General features: G+C 48.0%; 2 protein-coding genes across 17 annotated transcripts; one reads left to right on the forward strand and one right to left on the reverse strand.

Annotated features, from left to right (window-relative positions):
* Positions 1-673: 673 nt before the first annotated feature.
* On the reverse strand, positions 674-18,612 carry GOLGA2 (golgin A2). Of its 14 annotated transcripts, none has more exons than XR_014936292.1 (28): positions 18,533-18,612; positions 16,942-17,064; positions 16,542-16,622; positions 14,328-14,462; positions 13,704-13,747; positions 13,509-13,572; positions 12,988-13,047; positions 12,466-12,546; positions 10,669-10,707; positions 9,943-10,005; positions 9,612-9,705; positions 8,843-8,949; positions 8,183-8,241; positions 7,695-7,836; positions 6,884-6,973; positions 6,614-6,721; positions 6,432-6,519; positions 5,599-5,945; positions 5,022-5,135; positions 4,489-4,713; positions 4,179-4,278; positions 3,998-4,086; positions 3,265-3,418; positions 3,066-3,133; positions 2,402-2,504; positions 2,028-2,207; positions 1,748-1,916; positions 674-1,648 (listed from the first exon to the last, which is right to left on the reverse strand). XR_014936292.1 is itself a non-coding variant. In XM_015879106.3 (28 exons), the coding sequence occupies exons 1-28, from the start codon at positions 18,578-18,580 to the stop codon at positions 1,398-1,400; spliced, it is 3,150 nt and encodes a 1,049-aa protein (XP_015734592.3). In that variant the 5' UTR covers positions 18,581-18,612; the 3' UTR covers positions 674-1,397. The 14 variants fall into 14 exon arrangements, 13 of the variants coding, with proteins under 13 accessions (XP_015734592.3, XP_015734599.3, XP_085377518.1 ...); XM_015879106.3 differs by having other exon boundaries at positions 2,101-2,207; positions 5,599-5,942; XM_015879113.3 differs by having other exon boundaries at positions 2,101-2,207.
* Positions 18,613-18,657: 45 nt separating this feature from the next.
* SWI5 (SWI5 homologous recombination repair protein) lies at positions 18,658-21,017 on the forward strand. 3 transcript variants are annotated; one of them, XM_085521448.1, is made up of 5 exons: positions 18,658-18,870; positions 18,944-18,992; positions 19,084-19,234; positions 19,938-20,032; positions 20,301-21,017. In XM_085521448.1, the coding sequence occupies exons 1-5, from the start codon at positions 18,713-18,715 to the stop codon at positions 20,400-20,402; spliced, it is 555 nt and encodes a 184-aa protein (XP_085377574.1). In that variant the 5' UTR covers positions 18,658-18,712; the 3' UTR covers positions 20,403-21,017. The 3 variants fall into 3 exon arrangements, with proteins under 3 accessions (XP_085377574.1, XP_085377575.1, XP_085377576.1); XM_085521449.1 differs by having other exon boundaries at positions 19,084-19,190; XM_085521450.1 differs by lacking the exons at positions 18,944-18,992; positions 19,084-19,234.
* The last annotated feature ends 565 nt before the right edge of the window (positions 21,018-21,582 follow it).

The following is a 21,582-nucleotide window of genomic DNA, read 5'->3' on the forward strand; positions in this document are numbered from 1 at the left end:
CAGATGAAGAGTTCAAAGAAAAGCAACTCCACATTCCTCGGGTGGGTTCACAGGGAAGCACTAATGGTTCCATACGCGCTTTTCTTTTTGGGGATGGGGAGAACAAAACGAACCATTTTAAAAGCTTCAGTCTACTTTTGGCATTAAAATAGAAAGTATTGCTCTAAAGCTCAGCCACCTGGACACTGAGAAATAGGGTTTTTTTCCTAGGTTTGGTTTGGTTTCTTTTTCCTTTGTTGTGGTTGATAAATGCAAGAATAGATTCTGCATTCATGCAGTTGCAGCTCTCAGCTTCCACCACCCTGAGCCCAGGGTTGTGCTGTGGGATTGCATGGATTGCATGGCTGCTGCACTCAGAGCTGGTTCTGCCCAGAGCTCTGTGCTGAGGCTGCAGCTGTATTTACAAGAGGCATTTTGTGCCTGAGCCTTTAGCTGTGGGTATCACCTGAAGTCTGTACACCGAAGGGAGCCACAATGCAGCCACTTCAGGAGCTCTGCACACGTTTTCTCCTTAGCGAGGCTCCCAGCTTGGAGGCTTTGTTGGGTCCTGTTCTGTTGCTGTGTGCCAGCAGTATGAGCAGGGAGAAAAGGATGCTGGATTCCACCCGTTTAATGTGTTTCTTACCAAAATGGGAGAAGGCATTTAAGCAATAGATAACCTGGAGTTCAGGAATTCAAAACAAAGCACGTTTATTAAGTGGTTTCCTTTTACTTATTTCTCCCATTTTCTTAAATAAATAAAACCTTCGGACACACACAAGTGAAACACATCATCCTTCAAAGTGCAGTTACGTTTCCACCCCCAGCTCCTGCTAATCACATAAAGCTTTGTCAAGTAACCAAGAAGACTCTGAAGGCAGCCCTCAGCCCGGCCCCTAGCGCTGAATGAAGCTCTGTGTGCTGCATAACTAACCAGAAGCCTGCACCTTGTGGCTGTTCAAGGCTGGTTTGCAAGAGGAAGAAAGTAGGAAGTTTTAAGATGCGCGGTGCGAAACAAAACCAACCATCCCAAGAGTTTGTTACCAGAGTTAAGTTAGTGACTTTGGGAGCCTCAGAAGGAAGTTGGCAGGTTACAGTCGTGACTGATGGATGAGGGGTCGGGGGTACAGGACAAGGGCTCGAGGAATTTGCCATAAGTCACAGAGTCCCTTCCCCCCAACCTGCACCAGGCCCAGCTGAAGAGCCAACACCACTCAGCTGTGCTCCAAGCACACCAAGTAACAGAGGGAAGAGCAGGAATGATGCTGAGTTCCATCTGATGCAATCCCTCTTTCCTGCCATCTTTACAGCAGATCACTGTTCTGACCAAGGGTGCTGAGCAGCAGTATGGGCACGTACAAGTCAGTTTAGTCCTTGCAGGCTCATAGAAAATCTCCGTAAATAAGAATTGGTGCTACTTAAACCACCATGATTTTGACCTCGTCATTCTCATCAGCACGATAGAAGAATGGAATGCAGGGGTTTTCCAGCAAGGAGCCCGACCTCTCCTGAGGGTTCTGGATTTCTCTGAGGAGCTGCATTATTTGCTTTGCTGTAGGGTCCTCTTGGCTTGGCTGAGCAGCTTTAGTGTCAATAGGGTAGAAACTGGATTGATGAAGAGCAGCAGCGTCTTGCTCTGCTTCGTCTGCTAAATTCACTTCTCGTAACCCTGTGAGGAACACAGAAGACAGGCAGGTAACTCCTCCCATCCACACACAGAGACTTTGGGTTATTCCATTTGATATAACTTGTTCTGCCTCCAGCTTACCTTCTCCATCTGTAGCGTTCAGTTCAATGCGCCTCTCCACTGGCAGTGCGTTTTCATTCTGGCTTGCTAACAGCTCTGGGTTTTGAGCAGCTGCTACATACTTGCTGTACCATTCATTTCTTTCCTTGACCAGACGCATCACTAAATCCTGCAGTTCCAGTAATTTTACCTGCACCAAAGCAAAGGAAAACTTAAGCAGCGTGCATATCCAGCTTGCTGTTTTGCCACTGTTAAAACTTCAAAATTAAAGCCAGCTCAAGAACAACAAAGGAAGGTTTACATTGTGCAGGTATCCCCCAGGCCTGCCTATAAGTGTATGCTGTGTCTGTAGTACTACAGAAGAGATTCCTTGCCTTCATCTCCTCCTTATCCTGAGCCAGCCTGCTGATGTACTCCTCTTTCTCCTGGTGCCGCTGTTTAAGGATAGCCCTTTGACTCTGGTATAATGCTATATATTCCCCTGGAACACAAGAGAAGCATAAGGAATAAGTGAGATTGATGTACAAGCCATACTGTGAGCATAAACCTATGCTGCCTGAAGATCCAGCTGTGGATTGGAAGCCTAGCATAGCTAGGTAGCAAGACTTGAACCATTCGGCATGTGGCAGACTCAGATCCCAAAGCCCAGGTTTGTGTTGTGTTGTATAAACGTACCAATGGTGTCTGTTTCCCCAGACAGCTGTATGCAGCGATGTTCCAGCTCTTCCAGCCGTTCCTTCAGATCAGCTTTCTCCTGTATCAGATCTGTGAAACGGGCCTGGACACAAAAATTGGTGTGAGTCACCTCAGCTGCTCACATATGGGAATACCCGTGTTAAAGACAGCACCCTCCATTCACAGCTGTCTGAGCCCAGGGAACAAATTGTGCTGCCTTTACAACTACTCTGATTTGGCAGTAAAAAGGAACAGAGCTACAGAAGGCAGAGCAAAGCATCTCTGCATATTGGGAAGCAGAAGGACTGAGGGAACAAAGTGCCTTCTCATTGCTGGGCCAGCACAACTGTGGTCACACTTAGTCTGCAGATCTTGGAGAGATCTGCTTCGTCTCAGCACGGTGAAGTCTGTCTATTTTTCATCTACTTCTTTAGGAAGAGACCAGGAATGGGCATTAGGCCCTTACAGTCTTTGGGCAGGGCAGGGGAAGCTCAGCTATGATGAGACAAGTCATGAGGAAAGCCACTTCTTAGGAATTAGGTTATTATCATGGAACAGCTGCTACTTATTCCCCTGCAACACGTGTGTGATTCAAGAGTCTGGCACTGGGTGCAAATTGAGCTAAGTGAGGCAGAGGGGCAGAAAGAGGAGACCCTTTGCTTACCTGTAGTTTCTCCATGGCAGTTTTTAAAGCCTCATGAACCTCTACTGGAACACTACCCATAGTGGAATCTGGAAAGGACATTTGTAGTTGACAGTGCCTGCTTAAGCATGATTCGTTCACAAAACCCATAGGACTGTTTCACAGAGGTCAGGGCCAGGTTGGGGCACATCTCCATACTCACACTGTACCCAAGATTTACCTTCACTCAGTGTGATGTTACGCTGCTGCTCCTGCCGAAGAGCTGCTATTTGCTGCAGGAGGTTTCTGCACTGCTGCTTCTGAGCAGCCAACTGTTGCCTCATCTCTTCTCGTTCCTTCTCCACTTGGGACATGGCAGACGTCAAGAAAGTCACCTGAAGTGAATTGCAAAGGACTCACGTTAGTGATTGTCCTGTGTGAAGTGTGATCAATTGTGCATCTCATGGTAAGGGGAATAACAGAAATTAACCCCATTTTACTTATGGATAGGAAACCCGTCAGACCAACCCAGGCAGCAACTACTGCGTGTCTTGTCAAGTAGCACAAACCGTTTCTTCTCTGCAGGTGAAACCTGAATTCCCACTGTTTGATCACAGTATTTTCCGCTTACAAAAACAAATTAGTGACGTTCAACACCACTTCCTAATTGCCTTCCAAAGTGAGGAGAACATCAATCATCACAATAGTTAGAGCCACTCTGCCAGCTGGCTTGTCTTTGTAATTAACCATTGCTGGACTTCCAGCTTGTTTTTCAACCATACTGTAGAAATCCTCTTGGTTCTTTTGCTGCTGTGTGAAGGGGACTGTAGCAGTTCTCTGTGCCTCAACTGCGGGGAGCACAGCTGGTAAACAACTTAATACACACTGCAGAACCTCTGCAATTCAATCTGCCTCCTCTCCTAGACATTTGTTCACAACTGAGAACAAAGGCTTTTCTACCCATTGAGACCCACCATTTCTTCATGGCTTTCAAACTTCTCTGGGATCACAAACGAAGGGTTTTTCACTTCTTCAGCCATCACTTCACTTTCAATTCCATCTCCTGGAAAGGAAGGGAGGTGAACAATGAGGTGAAAATACCCCTCAGAGCCCAGTTCCACCTCCCGTCCCTGGAGGGCAGCTGCAGCTACGCACCTTCTAGTCTGTGCAGCATCCTGCCATCCAGCTCTGCTGCTAACTGACTGATCTGGGCCTGCAGCTCTTTGTTTTCTTTTGCTACAACTTCCAGACTTTCCTGCAAGTCAGAAGCAGAACGTCAGTGAGAAAAGCTCCTCACCGAAACCCGCACAAACCAAACTGAAAACAGTCACTAGCAACAGCACCACAGAAACAAGCACACAAATAGCCACAATTATCACTTGTCTCTAATTCACCTCTATTGCACAGGATGTGGTGCAATTAAGCATTTTGCCTCCAGTCTTTCCACTTGCCCCTCTTTTATTACCTTCGTCTGCTGCAGTTCCTTCAGGTGCATTTCCACTGTCACCTTCCCCTGAACTTCCTCATGCTGCAGCCTGTCCATTAGCTGTGTCTGAAGCAAGTATTGCTTTTGCAGCTCCTCCTTCTCAGCAGCCAGTTGCTGGTATGCCACAGTGTACTGCTGTAAGTGGCCATAGAACTGATCCCGCTGCTCCTGCAGAGCCCGAGCCTCCTGTGTTTTCAGTTCCAGCTAACAACACATGATACAACACATGAAACAACCATCAGATCAAATCATTTCTGCCAGAAAAAGATGACAACTCGTGTGGCACCATCCAAACTGTCAATGCTGCCCCAAAGCCACCACCGAGGCCGGCAGCCACCATCTGTCCCCACATGCTGGTCCCCCGCATCAGACAGCAGGTGACACGGGAGGGCTCCCAGCTTGATCATTAACAATACCAATTTCCATCTTTCCATCAAAGTTTGGTAAGTTGCCAGCTCTCCTGTGCACAAACTGTTGCACACCTGCCCTGCTGTCCCTCTGCTGTTGCTTACCGTCTCTTTGAGCTCCCCCAGGTTCTCCTGCAGCTGCCCAATCTTCTTAGCCAGCTCCTTCTTTACGTGTTGCTCTGACTGCAGGGCACTTGTAACCTCCATGTTTTCATTTGTCTGCAAGAATCAAAAGCATCATAGAAGGAAACTGCCCCAATCACCATAAGTATTTGCTCACATAAGCTAAATCAGTAAACCACATTAATTCCTGATACAGTGGGATACCATCCCTTGTGTTGTTCTGAGCTGTAAATAAGGGCAGTAATTGACTTTTTAAAAGGCTGAGGAGATGGGAGAAGAGCAGTGGGGGGGATCAGTGCTGGGACAGTGCCAAGAAGAGGCCTGGCACATCACACAGCCTGTCAGATCCAAAGCAGATGGGTGACATGAACACCCCAAATAAAGCAACAGATCTTCAAAACCAAGAAGACAAGTTCAGAAAGACCTGAGAAAAAAAAAAACAACCCAGTGACCAGATCGTGTGTTATGTGCCAGGACCCCAAAGGGGAAACTGGTACATTGAAAGAAGCAAGAGTAAGAATTCAGCTTCAGGAATTTCAGATCCATCAAAGAGACGTACCAATTTGACAAACCCATTCTGCAGCTCAGCCAGCTGCTCCTTCAGCTCCCGATTCTGGCTCAGTGCCCTGCTGATGGTGGCCTTGTCACTCTGCATGCTCTCCAGGATCTGCTGTCTGTCCACAGACTCTTCATTGTAGCGCTGTACTGTCTTCTCAAGCTCCAGCAGCCGCTCCTCCTGCTCCTGGTTGAGGCGGCTCAGCTGCTCGTTGTCACGGACCTGGGCCTGGTATTGTCCATGCAGTTCCTCCTTCTCGTGCTGTAGCCGCTGGATCTCTTCCTGCAGACTCAGCTCAGCTGCTGTAGGTCCTGCTGGTAAAGATGGCTCAACATCCATGGGTTTCACTGCTGAGGAAAGGGAATCAAAAGCAGATCAGTCAGAGGGCTGAATCACTTGGGTAGCGCACAGAGCTATGCAGAACATACCCCAACCTGCAGGACTCGGTGACCCAGAAAGTATCAGCAGCTGCAGTATCCAGAGGAATGGGGCATTGAGAGGAGCAAAGGAGCAAACCACCCCAAAACCACACAGTGTCCTGCTGCATGCTGCTGACTCCATCTCTCAGCCCCAGCAAGAATCCTGCCTGCCCAATCTCATGGGCCTAACAGTACAGCCAGGCAGATAACTAAAGACATTGACCATTTGCTGGTCAATTACTGGAAGTAGCTCTCCTGCTGTCTGCTAGAACTAAAGGTTTCATAGGGCTACCAGTCCTTCAGCTCTTTATGATTTGAGAGCATCAGACCTACTTGTACACATCCAAGTACTTGCACAGTGGAAGACAGTTAACCTGTCATACTCTGCAGTATGAAGCCCCACTTTGGAAGTCCTACCTGATTTGCTCAGCAGCTCTGTAATGTTGCTTTCCAGCTCTTGAATTTGGGCCACATGCTTCTCCTTCTCCTCTGCCATTGTGCGGACCTGCAAGGCCATACAAGCTCAATTAAAGCAATGCTCATGGTGCACTTAGGCCTGTGTTCATTGGAAGTAGCTGTGGCACTGCCTATGAGGTTACCTGCTCAGAGAGCTGCTGGACTCGCTGCTGCCAAATGCTCCCCTCTTCCTTCAGCTTCTCTACATACTGATCTCGTTCTGCCTGGAGCTGTTGAAGTGACTCTGAAAGCTGGTAAAAACAAAACAAGGAAAACTGCACCAACTGAATCAATTAAAGGATGGCTGACTACTTAAGGGATAAAGCCTGGGAAAGCTCAGGCTGTATTCTTCTGCCACATGAGTTTCTTTACAGATTTGGATCATCAATGCACTTAACGTATTAACAACTTACCTGAGCAATCTGGGTTTCCAGGCTCGCCCTCTCTTCCAGGGCCATCTGTAACTGCTGGTTTGCATCCACATTCCCCGACTGATTTGAGAACTGCCCACAGAAATCAAAAGGTTTTGGCAAGATGTTAATATTCCATTCCTGCCTAACCTCTCCCTGATTTCAACCTGCCATTTGATCCATGTTATAACCATCCACAGTTCTTTAAAATGCTTCGACTCATTGTAAAGTTGATTGAAAGAAAAGTGGCATCTAAAATCAAAAAGCTTAGCTTTTAGCCCTGTAAAACAAGCTGAACTGGGCAGCCCCTTGCTTCCATTTTATGTTTACTGGTTTTTAATTAAGAAAATGGGCTTTAGTCAAATCATTTGGTTCAGAAACTTTGCATTTCAAGAGTCTGCAGTTCTTGGTTTAACTTTACCCTTCAAATTGTCATTGTCCAGTTCACCTTTTGATAGGATGGGTGCAAGCACCTCTCCTCGACTTGTTTCTCAGTGACACTGAACAACAGCTGGGTAACCACAATAGTCAAGAGAAGTCACTGTGTGTTTGCACCCCTGTATGTTCAGCCACCTTCTCAAACTGTGTAACATCCCTTTAGCAGACTGATATCACAATGCCTTTCAATCTCCTCCAAGTCCTTAAGATCACAGCCTTTCTGCTCCTCAGAGACCACAAGGTAAACCTTTTCCTAAGAGGATGGGATGTTGCGCCTGCCTTTAAGGCCAATAATACAGTCTTGCCCCCAGTGCTCAGGCAACAAATCTTAATATGATCAGGGTGATCTACTCCCACATCCCACTGGTGTGATTACCTGCTGAATCATCAGTTCAGCCATTTCCAGTTTCTTATGTAAATCTTCCACATCCAACTTCATGGCCGAGTTCTCAGAAACCAGGGAGCGGAGTTTCTCTGACAGCTCTGAGTTCTGCTGCTTTATTTCCTCACTACCTTTGCTGAAACAAACACAGCAGCTGGAGTCACGGAAATGTTGACTGGAAGAAACCTCTGCAGGTCTTGTCCAGCCTCCCTCTCAAGTGGGACTATGCTACCACCAGACCTTGTTACCCACAGCTCTGTGCAGCTGTTGTGAACACTCCAAGGATGGAGGCCCCGCAGCCTCCCTGGGTACTGTGTTCCACTGCTGTATTACACACCTCATCTTTTGTTTGTTTTGATTTAATTATTATTTTTACATTGAATATCTGGCCTCACTAACCATGGTCAAAGCCCGTTCTTAAGCTTTGTGGTTCTACTGAGAAGTACAGCATTACTCTGTAGTAATACACAAAACAGGCTTACCTCTGTTTGTACAGTTCTAGTTTCAGGTTGTCCCGCTCCTTCACCAGCTCTTTATTATGCTGGAGAAAAAAAACAAATGTTTGATTCAATTACAGACTTCAGCCATACAAATAAAATGTTCAAAGATTACTTAATTTTACCTTTAACAGATCAGCTAATGCAGAATAGGTCACAACTTGAGCAAAACCCCCAGAAAAGGTTTGTTTAGAACCTCACCTGTCACTACATTTGGCTGGTGCTGCAGCTCATTACACCATCAGACCAAGGATGGCTTTGCCAGGAATTCACCTGCTCAGTCTTTCTGAACATGATGCTACTAACTGATGGTGAGGTCATTTCTGCAAACTTCTGGATGAGTGTCAATAGCAAAATGCCTGTTTGATGGAGACCCTCCTGGGAGGAGGTGTCAGAGATGCTGGCAAGACTCATAAAGAAAGGTGCCAAATCTGAAGACAGCTTGGGCCATATGATTAGTGGTCACAGAAATCTGAATGAAAAGTTTGCCTTGATGAGAATACAGGGCTTTACCAGGTTAATTAACAATTAACAAGGTTAATTTCAGCCTCTTCTCTAAGCAGGGACTACAGACTTCACAGTAGCATAGTGACAAGCAACTAGCCAAAAGCAAAGCTGCTCATTAAGCATAGAGGTGGCTCTTACCTTCTCTGACTGTTTTTGCTGCATAGAGATGGAGGACAAAGTGCGTTCTAGCTCTGATACCCTCTGGCGAGATGACTGTAAACGAGCAGCAAGGTCTTCAGCTTCTCCTAAGCGAGTCAGAGCAGAGTCAGTTGAGACTAAACCACAAAGGGATTATTGGAACAGGCTAAACAGCACTTTCTGCTTCATCAACAAGCTCTTAAAACAGCACAGAGCTCTGTAAATTGGTAGACCTGCTTCCACTCCTGGCATAATGGGTGATTCACCAGCAACCCTGGACAGCAAAGCTCTCTGTCAGCAACTACCTTTCTTGGTTTTAGAGGGAGATGATGAAATGTCCTTTGCAGAGCAATAGGCACTACGTTCATTTTTGCTTTTCTAGGAGGGCAAATTGCTCAAATTTAGTTGAGAATGAAAGGCCTGGGTAAAACCTACGTTAATGTGACAGCTGCGTGGGAGGAAAGGCGATGAAAGGGAACTAAGTTTTAAAAGAATCTGAAGAAAGTGAGAAAAGAACAGTCTGGGGTAGTCACCAGGCCCAAGCAGGGCTGACAGGGCTTCAGTGATGCACAAAAGAACCTCAACTACCATGGGATTACCATGCTCCAATCTAGGGGCAGCTACGATGACAGAAGTGGTGACGATGCCAAGTATTGCTCATTAAGGAACCAATGAGTGCTGTGAGCTGGCAGCCAGCAGCCATCATGCCTCTGACTTGAAACCCATGGTTAAACCAACAGCTCAAGCTGGTGTGCTGCAATTCAATTACCTGATTTCTGCCGTGCAGCTTGTTGTGTATGTCCAAGGGCTGTCTGCAACTCGGATTTCTCAGAAACCAGGATTCCAATCGTCTGGATATGAACCTTGCAGAAAGGAAAAGGAGCTCAGTGCAGGAAATCTTTGCTCGCCACAACATCCCTGCTGCCACAAGGGGATAATTCAGGGAGACAAAGAGCTCTTGCATTTAAGTACAATCTCGCTAACTGGCTCTCCTTGTTCTCCTGAAAGGATGTTGGCTTCCAAGATAAAGACAGAGTGCTCAGGGATCCAGAAAAGGACAGCAGCCACGTCCTATTGGTGTAGTGAAAGCTCTGCCTTACCTGTAGCTGTTCTCTCAGTGCTGCTTGCTCTTTAGAAAACTTCTGTTCAAACTCCTTCTTTTCCTGTAGAAACAAATGATGCCTGTTCAGCACAAAATGGTAACCCCTCGTGTTTTATGTCAACAAACAAAAGCAGTGATTCCTTGGTAATACTTCCAGCATGTAACCAATATCATCATTTTAAACAGCCTTTTTAGTCTATTCAGTCTTCCATTTCTTTAACTACTTCATTGGTTATCCCTCCTAGAATGGGCAACAGTAGGTTCCTTGTGCTGGCAGTGTTTGGAATGCAAACTACTGACAAGGCCATGAGCTGTAATCAGCTGCTTCCACTGAAACCTTCCAATACCTGAACATTGAAATCTTAGCTTTCATCAAAACAAGCAAGTTATCTGCCAGGTCTTGCCCATGAAGTCAAAATACTCAACCCTATGCTACAAACAGAACCGAATCTAGGATGATCTCCAGGGAAGTGATGCAGTCACCATCCTGGACTGATGTATTAGATATGTGGATGTGATGCTTAAGGGCATTGTTTAGTGGTGGGCTTGGCAGTGCTGAGCAGATGGTAGGACTTTACTTGATGATTTTAACAGTCTTTCCCAACCTAAATGATCCCACAGTTCTATAAGACAACATCACATGGGCTGGTGCCACAGCCCGCTGTGCTTTCTCCAGAAGAACATAGCTATTTCTATCTCTATCCAAAAATAGGACACACTTTACCTTCTCCAGCTGATTCACTGCTTCTTGGTTCTGCTGCTTCTACAGAAGAAAATGGATGCATCGGTATTAGAAGGATATATTCTCACTGTGCTGAAGCATATTTTCACTTCACTGAAGTAGGATATACGCCCAATTAATGCAAACAGCTCCCATTATCTTTTTATGTAAGAGACTAGGGAGACTGCCTTATCTATTAGAATAATAGATTTGGGGCTTCCTTCATGAATATGCCAGACGTGATTTCCATTGCTCAGTACCTGACTGCAGTTATTCACAAACACCACTAAAAAACCCCTGTATCTATCTGAGCATCCACCAACTTCACTTATGCTTTCACCCCACATCTATGACGTTAATCAGAGCCCTGATGCATTGAGATAATGACCAAAAATGCATTTTAAAAACCCAATGCCACAGCAGCAGTGTTGTGCTTCAGCTGAGACCTTCAACTGATATCCTATGTGGCAACTGGCTTTTAAATCATGCAGAAGTTCACTTATGCTGGCAGGCTCCTGCAAAAGCTGCTATGAAAGAGCTGAAGCCAAATGTAGAGAAAGGGCACCATCCAGTCCTGGTCAATTTCAGTCTTGTGGGTGAAGTATTTTGAAGTACTGACTGCACACAGCGCACATTAACGTAGTGGGAGAAATAGACCAGAACTGTCAGCTGTGCACTGGGCTGACACACAAACTGTGTGAAGATGTGGGTGCAGTGGAGCATCTGCTACTTGGTGCTGTTGTCCTCGTGGCAATTTCTCACAGATGCCCCACATCTAAGCTACATGGATGGCGTATTCCCCCTTTCCAAAGGATGGACATTAGCCCATTTTTACTACTTCAGTTTCAAGCTCGTTTTGAAACACGACTGCAGCTGGGAAGCTGATGAATTTGAGGTTTTGAGTCTAACAAACGCCAGCACAGAATACAACCAGAACAAAGAAAACAAGACTGCAAATGCAGCAAAGGCCCTGTGTAATTCCAGACAGCATTTCATGTGCCTGTCAGAAAGCAGGCAAGCAAGGAGTCCTGGGCAGGCACTGCCCCCACTACCAGCTACCCAGTTAAAAGACAACCAGGAACAGAACGGAACCCAAAGAACTCAGAACCAAAAATAACACAGAAGGGGTTGTGGGGTGCATTGGGAAATGGTGGACTTTGGAAAAAAGAGTGGTGTGAGAGGAACAAAATGGGGAAAAGGATTTCAAACCAAGAAAGGCTCTTTTCAGACCAAAACGAGTCCACTTAGCTACGTTTCTTGCAGTGTTAAAGCTGAAGGCTGAAAAGCAGCAGCGGGAATCCATGCAAGCCACAGGACAAAGCAGTTCATTCATAGTGCCAAGAGAAGCTGAGGGTACGATCAGAAAACAGCCCTGGGCTCTCTCTCAGACCTACTGCTCCCACTGTGCTAATACATTTAGGACAGCATCACCACCTGCACAAATAGGTTTTCACACTGCTGCCAGAATTCTGTATTTCAGAGATTCAGAGCAGGCCCAGAAATAGTTGCTTTATCAGGATGCTGATCATCCAGAGAAAACACAATGAGAGAGACAGAGCACATTTAAGGAGAAACAGCAGAACTGTGCTTCTTGTTCTCAGATGAGCCAATGCATCCATCAGTGACCTGAGACTTTGATCTTCCTAACAAATGTCCCATACAGCCCATTTTGTTCCACTCAGAGTGCCATGAAAGCAGCCTTCCTTGTGGTATAAGTGAACCCGTAACCTTGCAGACACCCAGAGAGCATGGAGGAGCAGCAGAGACAATATCAAACTGGTTGGTTGGATCGTTTCTTACCAATTCCTCTATCTTTGTAATGAGCTGTTTGTTAGTTAGATTGCTGGAATCTAGGGCTACTGCCAGCTCCTGGTAACGTGTCTGATGGGCACATGCAGGCAGGAGAAGAAGGAAGGGGTAGAAAAGGAGGAGGGGAGGAAAAAAAAAGCAATAATTAAAAAGGACAGAAAAATAAATCATTATCACACTTTAATTAAATCAGATTTCCCAAATCAATCTACAGATCCAACAAGAGCAGCTGGGACATTAACTTCTTTGTACTTTCTGCTGTGGCATTTTTTGACATCAAAGTGAATCAAAACTAAGAGCTGCACTGAGGCCAAACGATCCCCAGCCCCCCAGAAATAGCTCAGCTATATTGGAAATACCCGCTCCTGCTGATCACAACTACCTGAGTGCAGCAGAAGGCAACAGTGGACAACAGTGTACGTGAACTGTGTGTTCAGTCAGGTCTCATTAGCACAGTCCCAACGAATGACTTAGACTGGAAAATAAGAAAATCGTAGGCTCAGGACAACTTACTTCCATTTCCTTAATATTAGTGGAAGAAACACCACTTTCCCCATTCACATACGACGTAGACTAGAAGAAAAATAGTCAAGTCAGTCAGTTTTATTCCCCCAGGCAATAAATCACTATCAAGTAAGAACTATCAGAATGCTTCTTATAGCACATTTCACTTCCAAGTACCTCAGACAGCCACAGAAAAAACACTTCCCTGGCTAAGGATAGATGCAGGCTGCCCCTGTGGCAAGCTGAATTATGCAGATTGACTTCAGATTCTTTGCCACTAAATGAAGAGTACATCTTGCCATGAATACATGCTGTTCGTTCACCCACTCTGCTCTTCTTCCTACTGCTGGAATTTTAACATTCCTAAAGCTGGGAGTTCAGCTTCTCAATGCTTCAATGTCTCATTGTTTAATAGGATGACCACAGGCATCTCTGACACCGAAGAGTGTTTTCTTAAGCTGGCTGCTTAAAGATCCTCATCAGACCCCCCCAAAAATTATTAAGACAGATGGACCAAAATGAGGCTGTACCTGAGAAACCAGGCCATTGAGTTGCTCAGACAGCTGGCGGAGGCTTTCTGTTGATGACAGAGACCTGGGAACAAAGACAGACCTCACAGTGAACATTCCTCCAAGAGAACTGATCCAGTCAGTAAAGCAGCGGGGAGCACTGAAGCTTTTATTTGTTGGACACTTTGGGCTCCTGCTGCAAACTCAAACACTCACCTGTTCTCATCCAAAGCGTTTTTACGATCCTCAGCTTCATGAATCTGCAGATTAAAACAAAAGTTTACAAGCCTGTAAGAAAAGCTGGGAATCATGTTTGTGAATGTGTCCTAAGGCCTGACTGCATCTGGGCTCGGGTTCCACAGCACCTGTAATTACTGCTTCCCAAAGAGAGATCTACTTCAGAAACCAGCTCATTTCCCAGCTTGCCCATAATTTCTGAGCACCGAGTGCCCAGGTTTCTTGGGATTAAGAGGCTTAAATGTTACTGGCTTTGTATTTGCTGCTACCATTTATCAGCATAATCAGCTGTGCATTGCTGGAAAAACTTCAATGGAATCTTTAAGCAGTGAAAGGAATTGCAGATTGCTCCAGCTAGCTGCAGACCTTCTGTATTATTAAGGGTGCTTTCTGCTAATTAAATAGGGGAGAAGGGAAAGAGAATCGGAGCTTTAGAAGCAGCAGGGCATGCTAGCATCCTCCACTCTCAAACAGATGACGATTAGATGGAGAGTGGAGAACGTGGTATATTTAACAGGAGACAATGTGAGCTAGTTATGGGGATTGCCCTTCTCAGACAAAGATGGCTAATCAGTGTGGAGATATTGATGATGACTCACAAACCTGTGTCAGCTGCGTGCTCCCAGGAGCAGGCAGGACAGAAGCACAGCTAGGCAGGCTGTTGCTGTTAGATAGCACGGGGACATCGGCAGCAAGCTGGTCAGCATTACGAGTGGCAACATCACTGTCAAAGTACGCCTGTCACAAAACACACCACAGGAATTACAGCCTACGTGCAAAACGAAGGAAACACACACGGACACATCACCTTGCGACAGGCCTGCGAGAAACAGGTGAACAAATGGAGAAACACGTGGAAGTGAATCTATGTCCTCCCCAGAGCAAACGGGTGACTGCATGAACCCATAGCCAAGAGTCATCCCAGCCCTATGTCCTGCTAGATCCAGTCTGAAGAACCGTCCTATCATCACAATCATTTCTCTAATGAGAGGTGACAGCATCTCCCTATTCTAAGCTCACACTGTGGATTTTCTACAAAGGATTTGTCAAGAAGTGAGCAAGGGGCAAAGGCAGATGGCATCACTGCTGTGTACAGCACTGCCCTTCGCATGGCTGGGGAAAACACTGATCACTGGGGTGCAAATTAAGGTGGGGAAGAACAGGCGAATGATTGCTCGACAACCAGGTTAGTCAAACTCCAACAGCAAGCTATGAACCAGATGTTTATGAACAGGACATTTGGGAACAGGCCAAAATGAGCCCGGCTGGAAACAGGTGCCCACAGCCCTGGCAAAGCCAGGAATCCCACAGCTACAGGAATCCAAATAGAAAAGGGCTAAAAACTATTCCTGGACAGTGATGAAGGCTCTCATCCGGCATTCGTGGGAGGATAAGTAACAGCTGACAACACCTCCACCAAGCCATGCTGAAATGGACAATTCCAGCCATCCTGTCCAGCAATGCAGTGAGCCATACAAACCCAGAGCAGCGTTCTGCTGGTTTATGGCAAGTAGTTTTATACCTCTGATAAACCATCATTTCATGACATTACAAAGCAAACAATAGTCCTCCTGCAGCCAGCACCCCAGCAATGCACTGCAGCTCTCTGCAAACCCATCTGAAAGAGCTCCCTTTTATTTCAGTCACTTCATTCTTGGCAGTCTGCGTGAAATAAGAACTCTCTGGGCATTCCCTATTTACCTGCTTTACTTCATTCATGAATCAAGCAGCCACGGGGTTACAGCAGTAGAGAAGATGGATTTAATGAGAGTAATGAGCTGGAAAACTGCAGAGGGGAACGAATGGAACTGCCTCCATTGTTTTTCTGGAGGACAGACATGTGTGCTCTCAAGGAATGACACATTTTAGGGGCTCCAAGGAAAGTCAGGAACTCCCTTGCTTCTTTCACGTACAGGTTACTTGGCCTCTGTTTGTCCAAGCTCTCATAAACTTGGAACATCGCATGGACATCTCAAAAACACGGCCTGCATTTGTTCTGATTGGAACATTCTTTTCACTTAACACTTCAAGATGCAAAAGTCAATGAGACGACCAGAAGGATGCCTTCCTTCTGCCTCCACAGTGAACAGTTTTGAAGTAAGTAATGAAATAAGGTTTGTTTATAATAAATATATATGAAATAATGAAGAGCTCACAGGAGTCCTCCTGTCAGCACAGTTAGCACCTGAACACACTTCCATTGCTCAGCAGACTCCTTCCTGCCCTTCCTCCCCCAGGAGTGAGGGAAGACACTCAAGCCTGTAAATGCAGTACTTGAAATACCCGACTTCCTGCCTAAGCACATTTAGAACTGTGGTACTTGCCAGACTGTACATCACCTGTGCAGGTTTCATCACCTGTCATAAAATGGGGCGGCTGGAATAACTAAAGGCTTGCTCAGGGCAGGCATGAGCAGAAACTCGCCCTTCAGGAGCACAGCACTGAAGTGAATAAAACAACACAGACCAGGAGAAATACACATGAATAAAGCACTACTCCTCCCTAACACAGCGTCTCTCAGCAGTTAACTTGGTTTACTGCCTCACCCCAAACTCTGTTTGCTCCTTTCTGCCTTCCAGCTCGGCTGTCTGAGGGACGTGCACTGGACATGGGTGACATATTTGCATTTTTTGACAGAAAACAGGAGGAAACAAGCACTTACAAGCGATGGAAACGCATGTTAACAAACAGCCCCGTGTTAATAAAAACAGCAGACATGCCAGAACAAGGCTCCATCTGAATTCACAGTGTAAAACATAAGTTAAGCATGCAGAGGGGACAGCGAGTCAGTGAGAGGGACACGGAGCACTGCCTCACCTTCCTTCTGTCCAATGAGGGTATGGCTACCCCATTGGAGCGGTTAAGGTCTGACACCAGCACCTTCAGAATGTTCTGAATCTAAAGGAGGCGAAAGAGAAGTGGAAAAGAGAAACGGCTCAGAAAAGGACAGAGAGAAAAACGTCCATCAAAGGCAGCCAAAGAAACGGGCATCGCCCAGCCCCCGAGGAGAGGCAGCTCGGGGTGCATCCAGGGTTGCGTTACAGCTCTGAACGCTCCAGCACTGCTCCAGCACACACCCTGACTCACAGGCTGCTAACAGGGGCTCCTCAGCCGCTCACATTACACTGTTTAACCCTCCCCCAGCTGCAGTTGTGCTGTTTGGGAAACCAAAGCTGGAGGCAGAGGGGATACGTGGGAGGAAGGGGGGGACGCTCACGTTCTCTGGAGACTGTCGGCCGTCGTTTGTGGGAGTCTCAGGCCGACTTCCTTCTTTACTCTTTCGTTTCTTCTTGGCTCCCGCAGTCGCTCCAGGGCTGTTCTTCTGCTGATACTCCTTCAGCTGCGGGGAAAGAAAAGATTAATGTGAAGTCCAAATGGAAGATGTCCTCTGTGAAGGGAATGGCAACAAGAAAATGACAACATAACCAGTGGGTAAGGAGTCAGCTGAGCTGTAAGGACAAGAGAAACCGGCCTTAAAGATGGATATACGTTAAAAATAGTTCAAAGGCTCCAAAAGGGAGAATGAGAGTGATGGGTTTGTGACAGACCGAGAGCTGTCAGTGCTGTCCAACTAAGGAAGTGCCCAGGAAACAACTTGATGCTGCAAGAAGCAACGTTTGTAAATCTGTAACCAACAGCAACGAGGGAAAAAGAACGATAACATGGGATGCAAACTGGAAAAGTGGAGTCTGATAATAAGATGGAACAAGAATGTTGAAAGAGCTTTAGGAGAACGACAGCCCTGCAGGTAACACACTGATACAGGCACAGAATCACAGAATGACCCGGGTTGGAAGGGACCTCAAGGATCATGTAGTTCCAACCCCCTGCCTGGCAGGGCCACCAAACATACACATTTACTAGATCAGGTTGCCCAGGGCCCCGTCCAACCTGGCCTTGAACACCTCCAAGGACGGGGCATCCACAACCTCCCTGGGCAGCCTGTTCCAGGGCCTCACCACTCTCCTAGTGAAGAACTTCCCCCTAAACTGCCAGCACTGCGGGGATGAGCACACTGCGATGGATGCTCAATTGGAGGCCGTTGTGCCCAGGAGAAGCTCAGAGCAGCACAAATGGCCGCAGCTCGGGGCTGTGAGCGCCCATGGAACGCGGGGCTGAGCTTAAACGTCAAGGTGAAAAGCACCGGAACGAAAAGGATCCTCGGCAGGATTTCAAAATGGAGCCCGAGCTGCTCCGGGGCACTTTCCCATTCGTTTGACTTTGACACGGGAGGGCATCGCGATGGGACGGAGCGGGCCGAGCTGTGAGAAGGTAAAAAGGGAAGAGAAAGGGGAAAAGAAAGGAGGGAAAAAGGAGAAGAAAAGAGGGAGATGGAGAGGAAACCCGAACGGGAAAGAGCGGCACACACAGAACGCAGCAGTGCAGCAACACAGGCCCGGCCCCACCGGGGCGACAAGGAGCTGCGGGACCGGGCCGGGCCTCACCGCAACGCTACGGGCACGGCACAACACGGCACAACACGGCCCCACATAGCACAACACGGCCCCACACAGCACAACACGGCCCCACATAGCACAACACGGCCCCACATAGCACAACACGGCCCCACATAGCACAACACGGCCCCACACAGCACAACACGGCCCCACACAGCACAACACGGCCCCACACAGCACAACACGGCCCCACACAGCACAACACGGCCCCACACAGCACAACACGGCCCCACACAGCACAACACGGCCCCACATAGCACAACACGGCCCCACACAGCACAACACGGCCCCACATAGCACAGCACGGCCCCACACAGCACAACACGGCCCAGCACAACCCCCCGCCCTCACCTTCTTCTTGGCCGCCGCCAACTTGCTCTGCCTGCTGCCGTCCGCCATGTCCGCCCCGCTCCCGGGCCACGTCAGCCGCCGGGTGGAGCGGCGCTGTGCTCGGGCAGAGCTCCGCCCCGACACCCGCCCCACCCCGCGGCCTGGGCTCGGCCGGGCCCCTCCGCCCGGTCTGGGCCGTGAATGGCGGCCGGTCCCGCCCCGCTCAGTGCCCGCCCACGGCGGATGATCGCAGCCCCGCGTTCCGGTTCCCATCGTGCCGTGCTGCCGGTGCAGGCCGCGGCCCTGGCGGAGCAGAGCGGTCCCGGTTCGGGGCGCAACGCGCCGCCCCCGCAGCGCAGGTAGGAGCGGAACGGGTCGGTTCTGTTCGGTTCGGTTCTATGTGCTGACTCGGGGCTCCCCGCGCTGTTTCAGGGCTCTCGGCGGTTCCCGGCGGAGCGGTGGTGCCGGTTTCAGATCCCCGGTGAGCCGCCCATCCCGTCCCATCCCGTCCCGTTCCCCCGGCTCCTCTCGGTGCCGTTCAATAACCGCCATGACGCGCCGTGTCCCCGCAGCGCCCGGCCCCATCCCGCACAACGGGCGGAGCATCGTGCGATAGTATCGAAGAACTGAAAGAGAAGGAGCGAGCTCTGGACCGGGAGATCGCGGAGCTGCTGTCCGAGTACGGCCCCGTTACAGCCCCGTTACGGCCCCGTTATTGTCCCGGTACAGCCCCGGTACCGCGGCCATCCTAAGGGTTATGGGATCCATGCACGGCAGCAGGGAGCTCCTTCCCCGTTGTTTCCCCAGTGCTGTGTTGGTCAGGCTCTGAGCTCCCCTGCTGATGTACATTGGGAAGTAACGGGTGTGTTTCTATAGCTGATGGCAGCACACGTTGTGCTAACAGAGCTGCTGATGTATATAAGCTGAGATCTCAAGCTGAGGCCGCTGCCCAGCTGCCTGGATGAGCGTTTCCCTTGGTCTGTGTGAGGCCATGGACACTTGGTTTGAATGAGGTGGTGGGGGTTAATCATAGAGACATGAAGGCTGATAAAGAGCTCTGATCCCCACCCTGTGCCCACTGCCACGTCCCTCTATTCCACGTCCCTCTATTCCACGTCCCTCTATTCCACGTCCCTCTATTCCACGTCCCTCTATTCCACGTCCCTCTATTCCACGTCCCTCTATTCCACATCCCTCTATTCCACGTCCCTCTGTTCCACGTCCCCATGGCTCTAGAACACCTGCAGTGATAGGGGCTCCTCCATCCCTGTGCTGTACAATGCCCCACCACTCTGAGAAAGGCGTTTTTCCTGCTATCCAACCCAAAATCATTGCTCTAAACAATGATGGGTTTGACCAGGCTGGCTCTGCACACCTCAGATATTGCTTTGTTCCGCAGTGGTTTTGTTGTGTGGCTTTGTTACAGAGGGTACAATGTGGAGGAATTGGAGAAGCACATCTCTCTGCTCCATGAGTATAATGAAATTAAAGATGCTGGGCAGATGCTGCTGGGCAAACTGGGTAAGAAAACTATTGAAGAAGCTCTTGGTGAAGCAAATCTTGTTATATAAAGAGATATTGATGCCTTAAAGGCAAAGCTTGTTTCAAAGAATCCTCAGTGTTCAGCTTCCTTAACAAAACCAAGTGGGGGCACAGCTGGAAATCTTTGGTTCCTTGGCTGTGGGTGGTTCTGTGGGATACATACAGTCTACTGGGAGGAAGGCACAAGTCTTTCCTGACCTATTTGTTCTCTTCTTAATGAAAGCAATGGAATTTCTTTCTTTTCTAGCTGTTATCCGAGGGGTTACTACGAAGCAGCTGTACCCTGAGTACGACCTGGAGCTCAATGATTAACATGGGACCCATAGACTGCTGTGACCTGCAGACCTGACTGCTGCAGGGCTGTTGTGTTTGGGTGTCGTGCCCATTTAGAGCCAACAGAAATGGCTTCTATGCTGAATTTCAAGAGGTTTCATTAGCAGCCACGTTTCTCAGCAGTTTTGGGATGTGCAAGTTGTGGATGATATCAGCTCATTCCTGTTTGTGGGAGGGGGATGTTGGGGCTGTGGACTTGGGGTGCTTTCAGTTTGCTCTGCTACCTCAGAAACCCTATTTGTAATTGTTGTTTTGTAATTGGAACGGCTGTAAACCAAGGTTGATGCTAAAGCTCTTCCCAATGAGCCTTTGCTTCCCTGCAGCATCCAGGCTCAATCTGGGTATGTTAACCTGCAGGTGGAGCAGCCTCTGAGTGGATGGAGGAAATCAGGGCACACCTGTATACAATAGCAATGGGACAGCTGCTGTCTCAGGAAAGCCATCAGGAGAAGAGAGGACTGAAGGCTGAAGTTGTGATGGTGGTTTGGTTCTGATTGGATCTGGAGGAGTTTGAGCCATTTTGTACTTAACTGCTTTAACATCCAGAGGGTTTGTATTGTTTCTTTAGTAATCGGAGCATTGTGTTGAACTGTCTGACCTGAATTAAAGCAGCCATTGCATCCCTCAGTAATTCACCTCGAGAGCGTCTGACTCACAAAGTGAACTTGGGAACAAATCCTTCAACTATGTTCCATTCTGAGACAACTTCCAGGTGTTTGCTGAGGACTCTTAATGGGGACAGCGTGGCAGCACTGGATTACATTTACCTGATTGTAAATGCAGAGTCCTAAGCACAGAGTTACAATGAGAGCAGGAGTGTTTCCATGTCACCTCTCCGGACTGAGGTTGGCTGTACAACCCGAGTTTGGCTGCTTTGTGCCAACTGATAAAGTGCTCTGACCACATCTGTTGTTCCTGCTTCACTCAAGCTCCGTGCCTTGTCCGTTTCCACTTACCAGACCTTCCTACCAAGCAGTTTTTCCCCCTTTGCTTTCAGTCAGGCCTGTATTACAGTCTATCCATCGTATTTCTAAATTTGGAAGAAATTAACCTCTCTTCACAGTGCCTGGCTATCAGAAAGTGCTCAGAAAAGCCATTGCTGAGAACACAGTGACAAGGTGACTGGGAATGTTTTTCATTGGGAAGCACGTACAGAAATTCCAGCACTGTGTACAAGCTGTAGGGCACGTGGGATG

Source organism: Coturnix japonica, chromosome 21 (assembly GCF_054131305.1).
Source record: "Coturnix japonica strain WE chromosome 21, WE-NBRP24, whole genome shotgun sequence".
NCBI lineage: Eukaryota > Metazoa > Chordata > Aves > Galliformes > Phasianidae > Coturnix > Coturnix japonica.